Source organism: Lynx canadensis, chromosome B4 (genome assembly GCF_007474595.2).
Source record: "Lynx canadensis isolate LIC74 chromosome B4, mLynCan4.pri.v2, whole genome shotgun sequence".
Taxonomy (NCBI): Eukaryota; Metazoa; Chordata; class Mammalia; order Carnivora; family Felidae; genus Lynx; species Lynx canadensis.
Genome location: NC_044309.1, coordinates 78,224,793 through 78,244,673, shown reverse-complemented (window position 1 = coordinate 78,244,673; position 19,881 = coordinate 78,224,793). Strand labels below are relative to the sequence as shown.

At 49.2% G+C, this 19,881-nt stretch overlaps 1 protein-coding gene across 1 annotated transcript; it reads right to left on the bottom strand.

Moving 5' to 3' along the window:
• Window positions 1–2,522: 2,522 nt before the first annotated feature.
• On the bottom strand, window positions 2,523–16,659 carry LOC115518705 (keratin, type II microfibrillar, component 7C-like). Its single transcript, XM_030322260.1, is given in 7 exon segments — window positions 2,523–3,016; window positions 3,534–3,565; window positions 4,539–4,759; window positions 6,325–6,450; window positions 16,068–16,232; window positions 16,445–16,540; window positions 16,648–16,659. Coding segments are annotated over 7 exon segments (816 nt in total). The 3' UTR covers window positions 2,523–2,852.
• Window positions 16,660–19,881: the final 3,222 nt, after the last annotated feature.

Here is a 19,881-nt window from a genome sequence, read left to right as displayed (position 1 = left end):
CCCTATTTCCCCTCCTGCCCTGTAGACACTCTAGCTCCAGCTGGGGCAGCAGGAGACCAGCTGGCCTTAGACTTGTAGAGCCTTCTGTTAAAGGTGCTCAAAGCCTTTCCCAAGACTCCAGTACCTGAGATATTCATTGCATTTATGTAACTCTTACTATGTTTTAAGGCCTTTGCATATAGTAATATATTTTTCACACAATCCTGTGACAGGGGCTATTCTCGTTTTACCGGTCAACTATGGTGCAGAGAGGTTCAGTAAGGAGGAAAATGAAAAGGGACAGATGAATCTTCACCAGTTAGATCCGGGAAGGGCAGGACTGAGACTCAGAAACAGGCAGTGTTTGGGCCAGGGTAACAGCAAGATTGGGAACAGAATCCAGACCCTTCCTTCCTTACTCCAGGCTGGCCTGGCTGATACATTGCAGCTGGAATTTCATCAGGAAGGATTGCGTGTAGACTCATCCAGAGACTCCTGAGGGGTTTCCATGGGGTGAGACAGGTTAATGGTGGAAGAATGACCCAATGCGTCCAAGGACAGAGCTGACCACACAGGACCACAGAGCCTCACTCTACCCGTTCACCCATTCATCCGTTCATATCCACTGCATGGCAGGCCCTAGAGATGGGTTGACAAGACAGTCACTGGCTCTGAGGGGCTTATATAGAGATGCCAACATCTAAGACACACCTGTCACGTCTAAGTGCTATCAAGTATGAGGCAGGCCGGAGCAGAAGAAGGCTGACCCCCTAGTGGTCCCGTTCTGCTGAGAAGTGATGTCTTAACTGGTCGACACCCACCTCCCTTCAGAAGTCACCTTGACTAACAAAGCTTGTAAATAGGCTGGTAAAACTCTCTATAAATGCACCACACAGTTCTCTCCCACCCCAGGCTGGAATGTGGCCCGTGGCCAGGGAAGCCACTCAGAGAATCAGTCCCCAAACCACAAACATGGCTGGTGGCCCACGCAAGACACGCAAGCCTGACCCAGCAGCCCATGGGATCTGGACTGACGTCAGGCTTGGGATTCGAAACGGGAAAACGTGAACAGCCAGCCCTCCGTGGTGTGGGCCGCAGAATGCTCACCATAAACCCAGCCAACGACTCCAGGTGAGAGTTCCCTTGGCACCTCCCTCCAAGTCCTTTCCTTGACATTATCAGCACAGCAGGAGCTGGCAAAACCTGACCTTGAAGATCACAGAACGTCATTACCTTCCTAGCAAAATGCAGGGAACCTGGAGCCCAACCGCAAAATCTCGCAAAGGGGCAGCTCGGCTCTCAGCTGCTTTGCACTGAGAGTGTCGGTGAGAACGTTTGTTTATACAGTTGGTGTCGGTCAGAATTGGCCAAATGGGGCTGATGTGTGCGTCCATTGGGTCCGTGTCCCCTGCCCCCCTGCTGCGTGGCAGTCCTTATGCCAAGTTTCGGTCTCATTCCTCTTGCATGATACAATTCTGTTTACCCAGGAAGGGGGCCTTTTTGGATACCTGTTTTCTGGGCAGGGACCCAGGAGAACACAGCAGACATAGTGTACCTTAAAAGGTAAAGCCAAGGCCTCTGGCCAATGACGCACCTTAACCCCACCCAGGGACATAGAAAGCAGGAACCATTGTTCCCCGCATGTGTTGATGATGTAACCCTTTGTGCAATAGAAAAGACTGTGAGTTCACCGAGTGGAAGCTTCTCTCGGGCCTGTGTGGCAAAGAGAGAGCCCAGAGATCCAGCCCTTCTCTGGCCACCCACCACCCCCCGCAAACTGGCCTATCTTCTGCCCCTCAAAGTCCAGTTGCCTTGTAAAAACCCACAGCAAACAACACCATAGACCTGGAAATAGAGGCAGAGCCAGAAGCTCCATCTGCTTCCAAAGACATGCTCTCCCAGCCCACCATCGGGTCATTTGTTAAACTAGAACCCAGGCCTGGGCCACCCAGCTGTGTTCATATCCCCCCGCCAGAATCTTCGAGGGCCGTCTTCCCCGGAGCCTGTCCTCAAGTGCCCCTGCCAGGCCGGCAGAGGGTGATTTGCCCTCATCCCCACCTCCTCCATTCTCTTTGGGGCTGGTTTGGGCCTGCCTCCCCACCAGAACGTCCTGTGCAGGGCCAGAACCAGAGTGCCTGGCTCACTCAATACTGCACCTGACCCTCAGAAGCCATTCGGTAAGTGTCTATAGGGCGAGTGACTGGATGAATGAAGGCAGCGCTCAGCAACCAGACATGGTGGAATGCGGGCCCCGGGCTGGGGAATAAGCAGGTCTGAGGAGGAATGAACCCCTTCTTTCACTTTCCCCAAGGGTCCTCTGTCAACCCACCACCACCACCAACCTCAGGATCCTGGTTCAGTGACATCACCATAAACTGAAGTCATGTGGACCCACACTCCGCAAGGGGAGGGCTGCTTCCTGGTAGTGTTCGCTCCTTTTATCCCCTACCCCCAAATCCAGCCAACTTCCTACCCCCAAATCCAGCCAGCTTCGTCTTGGTCTGTACCTAGCTTGAGGAATCCAGGCACAAACAGACCAGGGGCTCAGTCCACTGAAGAACTTTTATTGCAAAGGAGGAGTCCTAGGAAAATAAGAGTGAAGGGGTGGGGGCAGGTCAGAGGGACAGGGTGCTGGGTCCAGGTAAGCCACACGGCCTCCTCAGTGGCTCAGCATCCGGGCTATCTTCACCCTGGAAACCGGGCAGTCACCGTCCGGTAAACTAGATTCCAAGACTTTACGCTCCGGGGTGGGGGCAGGCAAGAGGGAAAGATGAGGTGACGGCTAGCTCCGTGGGAGGGGGCGTCTGAGACAGAGGGTCAAGTCCTTGGGGCAGAAGCTAGGGTTCTTTTTCTCCAGAGCATGGCAGGAAGGTTCAACATCTGCGGGCACCACTGCAGCCAAAGCCCCGGAAGCATCCGGGGGAGCCGCAGAGCGCGCAGCCGCCGCCAGGGGCGCTCGTGTCCAGGGCGCCGGAGCCCGCTCGGGGAGGCAGCAGGTTGGCGGGGCCAGAGGCTGAGCCCAGCCCGCTGCCCAGGGCTAAGCAAAGCGCGGCTGTCAGAGGAGAAGCCGTCTTCTCCCGCTCCGCCCCCAGAAGACAGACATACAGACTCCTCTCCCAGAGAGTAGCCTCAAAGACCCTCCTCCTCTCCAGGAGTCAGAGGTGCAAACTCCCCAAAGACCAAGGGGTCTTGGTGCAGACCCCTTCCTCCAAGAAACAGACTCCAGAAGGCCCCCCTCCCTGAACTCGGACACTCAGGTTCTCCCCATGTGAGAATCAAACAGTCTCTTCCACAAGGACAGACCCACAAGAACACCCTCCCACATCCCAGGGCAAACCAACAGAACCTGCCCCCAAAGAACAGACCACAAGACCTCCCCCTTCAACACACACAAAGAATCACCCCCGAGAGAATAAACAGCCCCCCACAAGAGGGAGACACACAGAGGAAGCAGATCCCAAATCCCAAATCCCTTCCCAAGAGAATGCACACAAAGGGGTGTGGGGGATAAGATTGAACTCCTCTAACCCAAGCTATGTCTATTATTTACTTACTGAAGCTTCCTGCCCCAAATCCCAGACCAAGCCTGCGGAGAGAAGGAGGAAGCAGGTGAGTGAACATCCCTCCTGGGTATAATAATCCCCATTCTCCAAAACAAAACTTTCCTGGCCCTCCCCGGACGGGCAGAGATATGTACATGCCCCTGGTTCTCTCAGATCCCCACAGCCCTTTTGCATCAGACTCCTCTGGAGCTTAAACTCGATCTTTCCTCCTTAAATTCAGATAGTCCGATTTTATCGATGACCTCTTGGAGCAGGGAGAAGGCTAACGACGCTTTCTTTGGCCTAAACTTAGCCTAAAAGGGGAGACCATGAAGGGAACATTTTAAAGGACACTATAGAGGAGATAGCTCAATCATCTGAAGACTATTGGTCAAGCCACACCCAGTCGCTTTCTACCTGTGTGTCCTTGAGGTGGTCCTTTACCCTGAGACTCAGTTTCCCCATCTGTAAAACGGGGATGACAGCACCTCCCTCCCAGGGGTTTTGTGGGGTTGAAAGATAATAAATGCTGCATGCCTGTTGCATGGCGGGTTCCCTGTCCCTCCCCTCAGCCTGGGGTACCCAGCTGGAGCTAGCAGCCCTTGGGTCTCTACTGCAGTCTGAGGTTAAAAGCCAGGCCCTGCCTGTTCCCATAAACCCTGCCTTCGGGGCAAGAAGGGCAGAACTGAGAAGGCACTCCAAACTGGAGACATTATTCCCCCTGGCTAGGCCTTGGTCCTTGCAGCTGCCTCACTGGACAGACTGGCCCCTGTTCTCTGCCCTTGGGGGTGTGTGACTATGTGTCGTCCCATCCCAGGTGCCAAGGGTGCTCCTTAAGGCCCTAAAGGGCCTTAAGCTGGTGGGGAGAAATTGGCTCCAGGAGAACAAGGCCCTGGATCCCCAGGTCTTCTCTCCCCACCAGCCCCCCTCCCCAGCTGGTGAGGACCCAGATGGTGACCTCCCTGGGCCCCTGCACTCCTCTTCGTGGCCACACCCAAAGCACCGCCCAGCGCCCACCTGCTCTCCTCGTCCTCCAGCAGCTTGCGGTAGGTGGCGATCTCGAAGTCCAGGCCCAGCTTCACGATCATGAGCTCCTGGTACTCCCGCAGCTGCCGGGCCATGTCCTGCTTGGCTCGCTGCAGGGCGGCCTCCAGCCAGGCCAGCTTGCCCTGGGCACTATCTGAGGCACTCTCCTTCTGCAGAGCTCGTGGCTCCCTGGCTCTGTCTAGTTCACAGGGCTGGGGGCGAAGGAAAGAGCACGGATAGGACATCCTTGGCCCCCACCCCCTCCCCCGTCAAAGATCCAGACCCTTCTTGGAGGCCAGAGGGCCAATGAGGGATTAGAGATCACTGTATGGAATGGGCCTTCCTGTTCCAAAAAATGTGTCTGTGTCTGCCCAGCTCCCAGTGTGGAGATTTGGGACCAGCCATCCGAGATGGCTGAGACAGAGCCTTTCACGTCTAATATGGTAACTCTTCTCAAAGGAGCTAGGATCCAGGAAGCATCAAATGCTCCTGAGCACATAATGCTAGGTTTATTATTTCATCAGGGAAACTAACAGGAAGGATATCCTTTCCTCACCAGAAACTAGCCTCCGTAGTCTCTGCAGAAATAGAACAATAATAAACGCTGGCCTTGATGAGCTTTGCTTGCTGCTTAGGAAACTGGGGGTGGGGGATTGGGGGACTGTGGTCAGAACAGCAGAGGCCGGTGGCAGACTGAACCATGACAGGCCCATCCATTCACTGTGCCACCCCCTTGAATCTGAACAGCTTGTCCCTCCTCACAGTCATCAGTTCCTGAAGAAGGGAGGACCCCTCAGAGCCTCAGACACTTGTATTCACAGAAAGCAGGGGAAACAGGGAGCAGAACCCCTTCCCTCTGCAGGTAAAGTATGAGCCCAGGGGGCTTGACAGGGCAGCTGGGAGGAGAGAGGGGAGATTGAGAGGCAGAGAAGTCGGAAGAAAGAAAACATCCATGTGGGAACCTCTCTTTCCTAAGCCTAGAGCCTGAGCTGCAAACCCAAATGCCTCCAGAGGCCTGGCTGGAGGCATCCCAAGGTGAAGGCCAAATGTTAACCCTCTAGCAATAGTATCCAGTTCCAGAAAGAAATCCACACATTGTCAGTCTCCCACAATCACCAGGACCTCTTTCACGGTTTCAGCCTCTCACATCTCTAATTTAGAGACACGGGTGTTGGTACCTTTTGCCTTCCACAAGGATAATAACAGCACCAGCCAAAATGATGAGAAAATGGCAAGAGCCCTCTGCCTCTGCATCAAAGGACGCAGCTCAGGGTGGTGGGGTCGATGCACACAAAAGGAGCACGGCCTTGTGTGAAGGCGACAGAGAAGACAGAAGCCTCCCTTCCCTAGCAGAATGTTGCCAATTCCGTGCATTATTTAAAGAGAACCCAGAAAACCGGATTTCTACGGAACGTCTTGCGATTCCCAAAGAACGGCTCAAGTTTAATGCTATGTAGGACAAACAAAGCATGCAGATACAAAATTGCACGTGCGCATGAAAACTGATAGGCAAACAAGCGTACAGATTTATACGTATTTTACCTACGGGTCAGTTACGTGCCCACATGAACTACTACAGAGTCCCAGGCAAAGGCAGCATGATGTACACGTGTAAAGCCACACTTCCGTTTGTTCGGACACTCACAAAGAGAAACTCTACCCATCTACTCCAGAGGAGGGGGACGACTAGTCGAGCTGTCATAGATAATGGACACCCTCCCACCGTTCATCACTCCCGTGCGCCACCCCACCCCCCCCCGCCACCCCCACCCCTCACCTGACTCTTAGCACTGTTCACCTCCGCAGTCAGCCGCTGGATGGCCTGGTTAAGCCTGTTCAGCTCCTCCTTGCTGTGTCGCAGGCCCTGCGTGTGTTTCTGCACGGTCGCCTGTACCTTCTCGCACTGTGGGGTGGAGGCAGCACAGGACGGGGGAGGGTCAGGGCGAGGAGGACAGCCAACAAGGGCACTCAACTGAAGCCCGCAGGACAGCTCCAGGACCAACCCCTCCACCTTCCCTCATGAGCAGGTCATCTGACTACTCTGGGCCTCTGTTTCTCTGTCTGGAAAATGGGGATGATCGTCTTTCCTATTGCCGAGGGTTGGCGGGCACACTGGCGGATGCTCTATCGGGTCTAGAGATACCAAAGGTAATGTCGAAGGGATGGCACAAAGAGCAACGCAGGCCGATAATCTGTCGAGTCATTGGACTAAGATCACATAGGGTTTATCCCAGGCAATAGGGGTAGTTAGACTCTAGCAAATCAGTTATGGTCATTCACATAGGATCATGGCAATTAATACAAACACCATTTTTAAAGATCCAGCAGTGATTCCTAATTTAAAAGTACTTTCGAAAATCTCTGAATATAAAGAAACTCCTTTAACTTGATGAATGCTACTAATCAGCGACAGGGATCTAGATTCCAGCTCCTTCGCTAAACCCAAGGCCACTATGGGGAGAGCTATCTAGAAGGGACAAAATCAGGGGGCCTTTTCCCTTTCCTGCACCTGTCCTCACATACCAGCCCATAAACCGCCTGGGCTCGGTAACTGACGCACAGGGCCTTATTCTCTTCAAGGTCTTCTATCTCCACCATCTCACCTGGGCTCAAGACCACCGTGAAGTAGGCCAGGTGGGTGTTACTGTCTCCCTTATCCTTCCTTGGGCAAGCTGAAGCTCATTACATCTACTGTCCGAGGAAGTAGGGACCCAGTGGGACATGAGTGACCCTGCCAGTCGAGCTGAGCTAGACTGCGTCTTAAGTGCATGTTCTTTGCTCTACACCCTGAGGAACATTAAAGTCACACACACTCTTCAACCCAGACAACAGGAACTGTTCACGCCAAACCCAGTGCAAATTGCTTTCCAGGGCAGAGGGGGTATGGGAAATGGATATGAACAGACTCCCACAGGCCACCCTTTCCGGGTCCCATTCCCAAAAGCTGTAGACACAGCAGACAAGCTTGTGCCTGGCTAGGTCCAACAGATCTGGGCAGAGTCCAAGACCCCCTCATCCCATGTGACCCAATGTGCCACATAGACAAGTCTCACCATGGTGAAAAGAGCTGTCGTCTCTCCAAGCCTCCGGAGTGCACCTAAGCCCAGCTCCAGCCCAGGGAGCTCCCAGAATCCTCGCCTCTGGGGACAAAGCTGCTCCCTCCCAGGGGGCTTTGTGACCTCACCTTGCAGAGTTCTGACAGGGGCCGGAAGGGGCTGTTCTGTCAGCCCAGGTGGGAGAGTGGAGGTCCCTGGCCTGGAATGGGCCTTGAAGGAAAGAGGAGGAGAGGGAAGGAAGGATCCTTCAGGTGGGGGAAATGTGCAGAGCCAAGGAGTTTGGGCTTATGGGGTGAGAAATGGGGAGCCACAGAAGGTGCTTGAGCAGACCACCACCCTGGTGTGCGATGCAGTTTAGGAAGGCCCGTCTGGAAGCAGAGGGAAGGCAGACAGGAGGGAAAGAGACTGGGTCTGGGGTTCCAGTGCCAAGACTAGGTAGGCATCTGGGACAGGATCGAGCCTCTAAACTGCAGGAGGAACCAGGAACGAGACAGCACACGCTGGTCAGCGTTTTCTTTCTGTTTTATAAACTTCTCATATGTGCAAAAGAATGTGTGCATATAACCTACATTTAATGATTTAAATCACAACAGTAATAAAAACAGATCCTTGTGTACCCACCAGTACCTTTGAAGCCCCACGTGGGACCCTTCCTGATCATAGCATCTTCGGTCCCTGACCCTATCCCATCTCCAAAGTAACCACTCTCCTGGGGTTTGTAGTGAGCATTCCTTTGCTTTTCTTTAGCCTCCGGTGTGCATGAGTCCCTCAGCATTTGTTCAGTTTTGCCTAACATTAAGCTTTACAAAAATAGGATTACATTGTTTTTATGACTTGCTTTTCCCTCCCCGACATTCTGTATGTGAGCTTTTGATGCGTACAGCTTGGTTCATTTGTCACTGCTGCGTAGTATCCCAGTGTGTGATTCTCTCTCCATTCCCCTGCGGGTATACATCTGTGAATATACAGTGTGAACCTGTAGGTACGTTTCCGCTGTCGTACTTTGGCAAGAGGATGTTTGGGCTACTGGCAGTCAAACTATTGTTTAACCACAGCTCAAAATAAGAAACGGATTTTATATCGTGAATCCGTACCTACCTACATGCTCACGCACCTAATGGGAAATAAGTTTCATGAAGAATTGCTCACTCCTACTACGCGCGATGCGTTCTGACTCTCGAACCACTCACCTGCACACGTTCTTTCACTTTGTATGGCTTTATGTTTTATCTTTAGGTTTTCAACAGGACCTTATGTTGAGACTTCATTTCTTATAAATAGGATGTTGATTTTATTATGTATTTAATATAATGAAAATGAAATACCCATGAAGCCACTTATAGACACAAGAACCAAACGTCCCTAATAATTTACACATGCCTACACACTGCCTCCCCAGCCTGTTTCTGCTTCTTGATCTGGGGCGGGGGGGGGGGGCCCTTCCTTGAATTTCTCATCATTCCCTTCTTTTCTTTTCTTCTAGTTTGATTACATGCATGCATGTACCTGTAAACATTATTATTATTATTATTTAGTTTTTCTTGTTTGGTTGGGTTTGGGGTTTTGGGTTTTTTAAGTATATCACTTACAAAAGGACTTGCTTTTTTTTTTTTTTCTAATATTGTAGAACTAAGGGTCCTTCACTAGGATTCATAGTATTCTATTACGTGAATACACGACACTTTATATAACTCTATTATTGTTTTGTTCTGTTTTCTCTTACAAAGTTGGTGCTACAAACATTTTTCTAAATGTCCCCGATGGATGTGTGTGAGGATTTTTCTGTGATACACATCTAGGACTGGTATTTCTGAATCAAATAGTGAATATTACAACACAAAAGTTATTTGCCAAAGTCATATGATAAAGACTTATACTTTGATCAGCAATACATAAAAGATTCGTATCTTCTCTGACGCATCTAATTTTCAATAATGAAATGATATAATCAGTCTTATTTTTGATCTTACTTTGCATTTTCGTGATTCCTATTGAGGCTGAATATCTCTTTAAGTGTTTATTACCTGTATGGATTTCCTTTTGCCCATTTTTTTGTTGTTGGGTTGTTTGCTTTATTCTTACTAGATGCTAAGTGTTTTTTATATTTCTATATAAATTTATACTTCTAGATATTATACTTTGTCACTTATATGTATCACAAATATCACCTTCAAATTTATGGCTTGTCTTTTCACTTTGTGAATATTTTGATAAATAAAAGTTCTTAATTTTAGTGTCTAATTTACCCATCTTTTCTTTCAGATTAAGCATTCATCATGCCTTACGTGAAAATCCTTATTTATACCAACGTCAGAAAGAGAGGGACGCCTGGGTGGCTCAGTCATTTGAGCATCCAACTCTTGATTTCGGCTCAGGTCATGATCCCAGGGTCGTGGGATCAAGCTCTGCATCGGGCCCTACACTCAAGCACGGAGCCTGCTTGGGATTCTCTCTCTTTCTCCCTCCACCCCTCTCCCCTGCTAGAGCTTGCCCACACACACTCTCTGTCTCTCTAAATAAATAAAAAAAACAAAGACATTCACTAATGTTTTCTTCTAAAGATTTTAAAGTTTTGCATTTGAAATTTATAATTATAGTTTGCTTGGAATTGATTTTGTGTATAATAGAAGGCAAGAATCCAGTTTCATTTTTTTTCCATGTGGATAACCAATGCCATAGTCCCTTCTTTACTACTGATCCGCAATATCACTACTGTGGCATATCAAAGATACAGATCTAGCTATATATATAACTTTATATATTACATATAACTTTAGTTATATATTTATATATAGTTACTATATTTGTATAATATTTACATACAAGAATAGACAAACTGATCAATGAAACAAACTAGAGAACCCCTAAATTGACATATATTATGTACATTACACATAACACATATATATGTTGTTAATATATTCATGTTTTATATAAAGTATATTGTATTACATATTATAATAAAAATATGCATAAAACACATCTAATGTGTATATAATATATATGTATAATATATATGTTATTATATATATTGTTACTATATATATATATATAAAAAATATACGTCAATTTAGGGGCTCTCTAGTTTGTTTCATTGGTCAATTTGTCTCTTCTTAAGTGGATATTACACTGAATTAATAGCTTTATAACTACCTCTGAAAGGGCAAATACCCATTCAAATGCTCTTTTTTATCCCACGTATTCTTTTTTTTTTAATTTTTATTTATTTTTGAGAGAGAGAGAGAGAGACACAGCATGAGTGGAGGAGGGGCAGAGAGAGAGGGGGAGACACAGAATCTGAAGCAGGCTCCAGGCTCCGAGCTGTCAGCATAGAGCCCAATACGGGGCTCAAACCCACAAACAATGAGATCGTGACCTGAGCCAAAGTCCGAGGCTCAACCGACTGAGCCACCTACATTCCCCCCACCCCCCGCCGTGTATTCTTATATAGCGCCTTGACTATTCTTGATTGTTATTCTTCACCATAAATTTTAGAATCAACTTGTTAAGACTTATGTAAATCCTTATTTGGAATTTGATCATAGTTGCATTGACTCTGTATATCAGTTTAAGGAGAATCAATATCGTTATAATAATAAAACTTCCCATCTATGAATCTGGCATAGCTCTTCATTTAGTTAGAGCTGCTTTGTTATCTTGCATTTCACATAATGTTTATATTTCTGTAGGTATAGGTTTCTCCCATATGTATTAGACTGGGTTTTTAAGTCATTATTTTATTAATTTTATTAAGATAAAATATACCTACAATAAAATGCACACATGTGAAGCATGCAGTTCAACAGGTTTTGGCAGATGCATCAGATGCGTGCCCCACTTAACCACCACTGAATGAAGATACGGAACATTTGCATCATCTCAGAAAGTTCCCTCATGCTCCTCTGCAGTCCAACTCCCAGACCAGCACTGATCTAATTTCTGTAGATTAGTATTGCCACTTTTGGAATTTCATATGAATAGAAGCATTCGGTATGTGCTCTTTTGTGTCTGATTTTTTCACTCAGCATGGTTTTTTAAATCTTTTCAAATGTATTTATTTTGAGCAAGAGAGCAATGTCAGGGGGGAGGGGGCGTGCAGAGAGAGAGGGGAAAGAGAGAATCCCAAGCAGGCTCTGCACTGTCAGTGCAGTGCAGAGCCTGATGTGGGGCTAGAACGTGCGGGGCAAGATCATGACCTGAGCTGAAATCAAGAGTCAGACGCTTAACCAACTGTGCCCCCCAGGGGCCCCTTCACTCAGCATGTTTTTAAGGCTCATCCATGTCATTTTATGAATCAGCAGTTCATTCCTTTGTGTTGTTAGGTGATATTCAGTTGTACAATTATATCTCAGTTTGTCCATTCACCTGTTGAAAACATTTGGGCTGTTTCCAGTTGGGGGCTTTAATAAATAAAGGTCATATGAAAGTCATGTACCAGTCTCTATTTCAACCTGCTTTTCATTCCTTTTGAATAAATATCCAAAAGTGCACTTGCTTTGTCATTTGGTAGCGTATGTTCAGCTTGATAAGAAATTGCCAAACTGTTTTCCAAGGTGACTAGACCATTTTATGCTCCATGAAAGCTCCAGCCGCCCCCCACTTGGAATCGTCAGTCTCTTGAATGTTAGCCTTCCAGTGGGTGTTGAGTTTTTCCCAGAGTAGGTTTCCCTGATGACTAATAATGATCAGCAAGTTCCCATGTGCTTCTTGGCCCTTAATACATCTTCTTTTGTAAAGGGCCGATTGAAGTCTTTCACCCATTTTAACTGAATTGTTTGTCTTCTTGTTATTGAAGGATTAGTTCTTTCCAGGAACAATTAATGTAATTATATATGATTGGATTTGAGTCAGCCATCTTGTTCTTTGTTTCTCATTTGTCTCACGTGGGGTTTTTGTTGTTGTTATTGTTCCTCTGTTGTTCCTTTCTGCTTTCTTTGGAGTTCATCAAATAACTTTTAAATATTTGATATCATTTATCCTGTCGAAATCTTTTGGTTTACTTTATCATAATAAATGTTTGTTTTTAGTGATTGTTCTAGAGCTAATGCTATACATACTCCCTTAGTTATCAAAGTCTATTTGGAGTTAATACTGTGTTGCTCCCCACTTGGCAACCGACAAGTACACACACGACAAACAGTGCAATTCGGTGACCCGCCTCCCCATCGTCTGTGTCACTTGCCAGATCTTTTACTTCTACAGACGTTACAAGCAATATCACTATTTTTGCTTTAAGCAGCCAGTATTCTTGGGCACCACAAGCATTCTTGGCTCTGTAAACTGATGTTTTTCACCAAATATGGGAGAGTACTCCTTCAAACACTTTTCCACATCACTCTCACTCTTCTCCTTCTGGAACCCCAAGCGTACATATGCTAGATGATTCTAGGTCTCTGAGGCTCTGTTACTTTTTCTTCAATATTTTCTCACTGTTGTTTGGATTAGAAAACTTCCACTCCTGTCTTCAAGACACCAACCCTACCCTCTGACATCGTCAGTCTTTGGCCAAGCCCCTTCGTTGAATTTTTCACTTCCATTCCCACACTTTTAGATCCAAGAATTTCTCGTTTTGTTCTTCTTGACAATTTTCCATACCGTCTTGCTAGCTCAATGATGCATTAAAATGTAGTTTTAAGTATACTTTCCACAATTTTAGGTGACTAATGGCAGAAGGATGTTTCAGAGTTCCTAGTCTGACATTTTGCAAGAAAAGAAGGTCCTGGTCGCATTTTTCAACGGAAAAAAATAGGCAGGATTCTGTGACTCGTTGGGTGGGGAAAATAGGTATGAAAGAGTTTTAAGCTGGAGATATTAGGAGGAGCTGGCAGAAAGAGGGAAAGCTGATGGAGGGGCATCAGTTCAGGGGGAACTGACAAACTGATTTTAAGGCATTTTGAATTCCAAATATCAGGGCAATATTCAAGTGAAGATGCCCTGTGGGAAACTGGAAACCTTAGAGATGAATTCATTTATCCTCTTGACATGGCTGAGTGTCTGCTACGAGCCAACACTGGGCCAAAAGCTTCCTGGCACTGAAGCACTCCCTCAGGGAGCCCAGAGCCATCAGAACACCCCTCCTCAATGTCCCCAGCCTTGACACTCAATCAAATAAATATCTGGCCTGGCCTTGGCAGCCCCCACCACATTGAATGCCTTCCCCCCACCCAAAGATCCCACCCACCCTTCCTAGGACTGAAATAATGGACAGAAAGATCGAAAGCATAACAGGAACTATGTGACTTTATCTTAAGCACCAACAGCAAGGAGGGAAGGAAGATTCAGGAAAGGAAGGGAAGAGCAAGAGTTCAGGGAAGGGCAAGGTTAAGGGGTGGGGGCTGAGAGATGGTCCCCTTCATGGGTCAGACAGCCCAGAATCGTCCAACAGAATATATACCTGTGCCCCTCCTCCCCATACCCTTTCTCACCCTCAGGGAGGCAGGAGACAAGGAGGGAGAGTCCCACACAACAAGAAATGAGAAGTAGACAGCAGGGAAGATGGGCCAGGGTGAGATCAAGGGTTTACACCCCACCACCAGGGCCAGGCTGGAGAGAGAGCCAGCTGGGAACCTCGGGAGGACGAGAGCGCCAGAAGCTCGGTGTTTCATCAAACCCTGCCAGCTTCACACTTCTTAACCTGTTACCACAAACTTCCATCCTACAGGATCTGATGCCACAGAAATGGGTGACTGAGACATCCCCCACCTACAACTCCGCCTGAGAGCGGTGACACCTGCACAGGGACGATAACAAGTCAGAACCTTCGGCAGCGTGGGGACCAGAACTCCCACCCTACCAGCCAAGAGCACCCAGATGGCTGAGATGGTTCTTGCTTATTCACATCTCCAAGGATAAAGAAAGCCTACCTGAGCCTCCCTGTGGCCTGTCCCAGCCTTTACTGGAAGGGAGTCCATCTGGTGGTTTAATCTCAATCCCTTCTTAATCTAGTCTTCCCTCACTGACTTCAGGAAGACCTCCCTGGGGACAACCAAGCTGATGAAACACCTGTTTTAGTCCAGAGAGGTATTTGACATCTTGAACGTGGACACATGTGCTTGGACAAGGAGAAAATGAGAGCCTCCCAACAATGGGAAAGTAAGACTTCCACTCCGATGGGTATGGCATGAGGAGTTATCCCCCTCGTGACCCAAGGTCAGTGTTAGGACTGGGCACTAGCTCCCGACAGTGGTCCCAGAAGTAACGTAGTCACCAGCTCTCAACCCAGTCACCAAAGGAATCATTCAAGTTTTCCCAGGTCAGAAAAGAAGATCTGGGGTGCAGACCCCCCAGAGGCTCAGCATCTCCCCAACCCGGTTCCAAAAGAACGTAAGGGTCAGGCTCTCCCAGACTCCTCTGGGAAGTGGGACCCGCCAAATGCAGCAGGACACAGAGATCCCTCCACCTGCCCAGGAGTCCAGCTCCGGGCTGCCTCCCCACCCACACTGACGGGCTACATGATCACGAACAATCCAGTCTCCCCGAATCTTTCTATTTGCCCTTTCAGTGTGAGGCCTCCTTTTACCCTGCCTTCTAACCAACAGTGTTCTGGAACCAGTTCACAGAGCCTGTTTGACACATTTCTAGCCAACCCTAAATGCAGTCACAGCCGGCCATGCCGGAAGATTTTACACCACCGAAACTGGCAAACCCTGTAAATGGGACTTTTGTTTCCTTCCGAGAGCTGGTTGTTAAACATTTACCCGCAAGCAATTGCCCCTAACTAAATTATACAAGAGGCGTATTGGAAATCAGGCAGTAGACCTCAGCTAAAAGTATTCTCCTTGGCCTCCCCTCAGGGCAGGGAGGGTCCCTCCAGCTTGGTGTTCTGGGGGCCAGGAGAGAACAAAGTGGGTTATGGTCCTGGGTGTCTCGGTCCATTTCCTGCATGTACCAGTCTCTCCCCTCCCCCAGCTGGGAACACCCCAAGAACAGGCCTCTCCCTTTCATTAACAGAGTCCCCCTGAGGGACCACAACCAGGGACATTTGTCATGCAAACGAGCTGGATCCTGAATGGTGAGATCCATTTGGGGCACTCACTGCCCCAAATGTGATGGGGGGCGGGAAGTGGGGGGTAAATGACCCACACCTGAAACTTGGCATTTCAACCTCATTAATCCGCCTCTGGATCACGCGGTCTGCGCAGTAATCTCCTCCATGGCAGGGTCTCCCCACGCCACATCACCATGACTTTCATTTCCCCATATTAAAGAGAAGCAGAGATTCTCCCGAGGCTCAGGACGGGGGGTCCCAGCAATTCAGACACCACAGATGGTTGGAGGTTGTACAGGGCTCAGCCTGTGCAACCATACATGTTAGTCCTGCCCAGCCACTAAAACCTCAGAGCCGTGTGCCCTTCTGTTACCATCTCTAGGGATCAGAATCCCCAGACAAAAGAGGCTTTGTTAATATATGCCTGGCATCCTTCCCACTGCCATGTCTAGGAGGCAGGTGTCCTATGCCCCTCACCTTGCTGCAGCACCAGGACTCAGCCCCAGCCCGGCTGTGTCTAGCAATGTCATCAGAGTCAGCCTAGATCTCAGTCACAGTGCAGCCCATGTTCAGGTCCCGGCTGTTATCCAGTTTGGTGATGACTGAGGTGTCTGAGATGCGGGCTTCGGTGACTCTCATTTCCTGTGGGGCCGACAGCCATTCATATCACCTGTACCATCGAAAGCCAGGTAGAACAGAGCTCACATTCCCCCTTCACACACACACACACACACACACAGCCACCATTTCAAAGCCTTCATGCCTGCAGACCCCTCTGTCCGCTTCCTCTGTTCAAAGTCTGGCCTGGGACAGAGTGAAGACGGATGACTAATGTCCTCCCTGCCAGTGCTCACCTCCCCCCCTACGGTGTTCTGGAAGCCAATCTCCTCCACCAGGCCGTCAGCATCGGCCTCCTGGTCTCTCTTGCGCACGTAGGCACAATTAAGCTCCTGGAAACAACGCACAGGCAGTTCCTAGTTGTTGCAGAGATTTTCCAGGGGACTCTACCTCCCCCAGGCCAACCCTGGGAAATTTCCAATCCCATTTTCAACCCTACAGAGCCAGTCATGGGCATAGATCCAGAAGTCAAGGGTTGGGGAACTAAGCTCTCCCTCTCACTCTAGCAAAACGTAGTATGTGACTTTGGGGAATTCTTTTATCTCGCTGGGCCTCTCTGTAAAGGAAGATCCAGAGAATCTCTGCCCTGTGGGTCTCCCGGGGTATAAGGAAGAAAATGCCTTTCCATGGGTAGAAATAAAATATGAGCTTATTAACTGACGGATGGAGTAATGGATGCCCCTGAGGGCTGCTGCACGCAAACCCACTCACCGGCTTGATTCTGACAAGCTCATTCTCCGCAGTGGTCCCCAAAGTGACCTCCTCTTCCTACCTCCACAGGGAAAGGGGTTTGGATCAAGAGAAATTATCAGAGATTTGGCTAGTAGTGGAAGGAAGCAGAGAGGACCCCAACATGACCTATCACCTCCCCGCCCCCAGGATGTCTGAAATATCCCTCTGACCCACATCTCTGATAGTACTTAACTTAAATGAGCATTACTCATTCTAAAGAGCTTGGTTTTGTTATTACTGTAATAGAATAAACTGACTGCCCGAGCTTCGATCCAGGACGGTGGGTGGAATTAGCAACATGCACCAATGAGTGTGAACGGTGGAGAAGAGGTGACGTCATTTCTTTGCACCCCTAGTAGCTAGCATAATTTTGGAATAGAGTTAAGCGCTCAGAACAGGTCCACAGGGTGGGTGGACGAGTAGGGATAGGGCCCCTATCTTACGTTCATAAGGCAATGGGGAGAGGCTCTTAGCTGATATTTCAGCTTCTCTCCCCTTCCTGTGTCTGCCTGTCACTGCCTCTAATGCTGATAAAAGCACAAAGTGGGTTCACGAAGGAAGAAGTTTCCAAGGCCAGACCTTCCCCCGCCACCGACTCGATTCTTGTAGCCCCAGCACCTCCTGCGCGTGGTTAGGGCAGGGGACAGCTGTGATGCAGCAGGGTCACAGGCCAAGGTACAGGTGACGGTGTAGCCAGAACTGTCTCTTCAAGTGATCAGGCGGGAGCTGGATTTGAGGACCTCATTAGGGGAGCTTAAGCAAGATGACCCACAGGTTATGGTGAGCTAGGCTAGAAGAGTTAAGGCCAGAGGGAGAGGAGAAGGATTCTGACCCCTCCTTCACTGCCCCTCCCTTTTATAAACGCCGCCCGGCCACGTGGAGTGGCCATTTTGTCACCTGAACGGGCTTGGGAGACTTTGCAGCCATTTCTCCTCTTTCCCGGGGTCATGATCTCGAGCTCCACACTGGGCTCCGCGCTGAGCATGGAGGCGGCCAAAAATTCTATCACCCCCTCTGCCCCTCCACTTTCTCCCCCCTCCCCCGCCGTCTCCCTCCCTCTCTCAGAATAAATAAGGGGCACCTGGGGTGCTCAGTCAGTCAAGGTCCAACTTCAGCTCAGTCCCGATCTCCTGGGTGGGTTCGAGCCCCTCATCAGGCTCTGTGCTGACAGCTCAGAGCCTGGAGCCCGCTTCCGATTCTGTGGTCTCCCTCTGTCTCTCTGCCCCTCCCCCGCTCGCACTCTGTCTCTCTCTCTCTCTCTCTCTCTCTCTCTCTCTCTCTCAAATAAGCATTGAAAAAAAAAAACTTTTTAATAAATAAATTAAAGAAATCCTCCATGCCTCAGGGTAACTCCGTTTCTTCTTGTGAGGGAGACACCAAGGGAAGACGTGTCCAATACTACCATTCCCTGGAGAAAATTGGAGTAGAACGACCTGTACCGAAGCCGTCAGTAACACTACTGGCAACCCTAGCTAAAGCTGGGAGTGGAAGCATAAGACACTGGAGTGGGACCCCCACCCCCACCCCACCCCACCCCCCACCCAGAGGACAGCTCTAAGGTTAGGCAGAAGCCCTGCAAAGTCAAGGCTAGACCAAAGGGATTCAGACCCACAAGAGTGTTGGGAAAGACAGCAGAGGGGGCAGAGGGGCACTCTCTAAAAATGGGTTGCCAGACAGCCCAACACCAGTCAGAGCTGGCCAGGAACACCTCTTGGGTTCCAGGATTTAATTACCCTTTGCATAATAACAACTTATATTTAAAAGCAAAGGAAGCTAAGGATGATTTGCATGCTTTTCTTTAATGCTGCCTGCTGAGTTCACATTCTAGTTTCCCCTGCCCATAATTGGACGTATAATTAACTTCCATTATAATGGGCTATGGCTTTCTAGAATTGGTGGCCATGACCAAGCCCCAGTTGAGGGGAAGGCTTTGGATTGGGCCTATTTTTCTAACAGCCCAAAGCCTAGAAGCCTGGGCTCCCTCCTAGGAGAAGAACTCAACCCTCACTGAGCCCCCAAAGACTCAGACCTCCGAGGGGCTGGCATGGAGGAGGGCTGGAAGCCTCCTTGCAGATTCTGAATCCCCTCCTCCATAGAGCTTTCTGCACTTGACCTTAAGCCACTGGACCACTCTGAGCTCACCTTCCCAATCAGGTAAATGGGCACAATAATACTGACCTTGGAAGGATGCCCGAGGGTAAAGATAAGAAAATGCATCATAAAGCCCTCACACACTGGAGGCACTCCTTTAATGCAACTGCCTGAACCGACCCCCAGGAGAGTGGAGAGGGGTACAGGAAGCAATGTGGGGGACTAGGGAGTGGGGGCCCCACACTTACTAGGAAAGGAGCCATGAGCTGAGTTCTGAGCAACAGAGAAGGGAAAGTTTTTGCCCAAAGGGACATAGGATGAATGGCAAAATAACAATGGTAGAATAAACAGAACAAGCAAATAAACAAACGTTTATGGAGCTCTTATTAAGTGCTAGGTAGGGCCCTAAAAGCTTTCCTGTCCATTACCTCCTTAGGTCCTCCCAAGAGCTTGCAGATGGGTACTATTTATTACTCCTAACTCGCACCAGAGGAAACTGAGGCTCCGAAAGGTTATTCACTTGTCCAAAGTCATGACAAGAATCTGTAAGACCGGCTTCAGAGACCCCTCCCCTTCGACGCACACACTCGCTCCCCCACTCCGTGGTGCACACGAGACCAAGGCTAAGCCGGTCCCCGCAGGGCGGTGGCGCCCGGCTGGGACCCCAGCCGCGCGGGGTGTGCCCAGCTGGCCAGCCCCGGAATGGAGCCGGTGACGATCCAGCGCCTCCGGGGCCCAGTCCTGCCGAGGGGCGCAGAGGGGGGCGCCCCGAGGCCGCGGCGCACGGCCCGCAAAGGTGACCAGGCGTTTCCCGGCCCCATAAAGCTCGGGCAGGAGGTGAAGCCGTTTT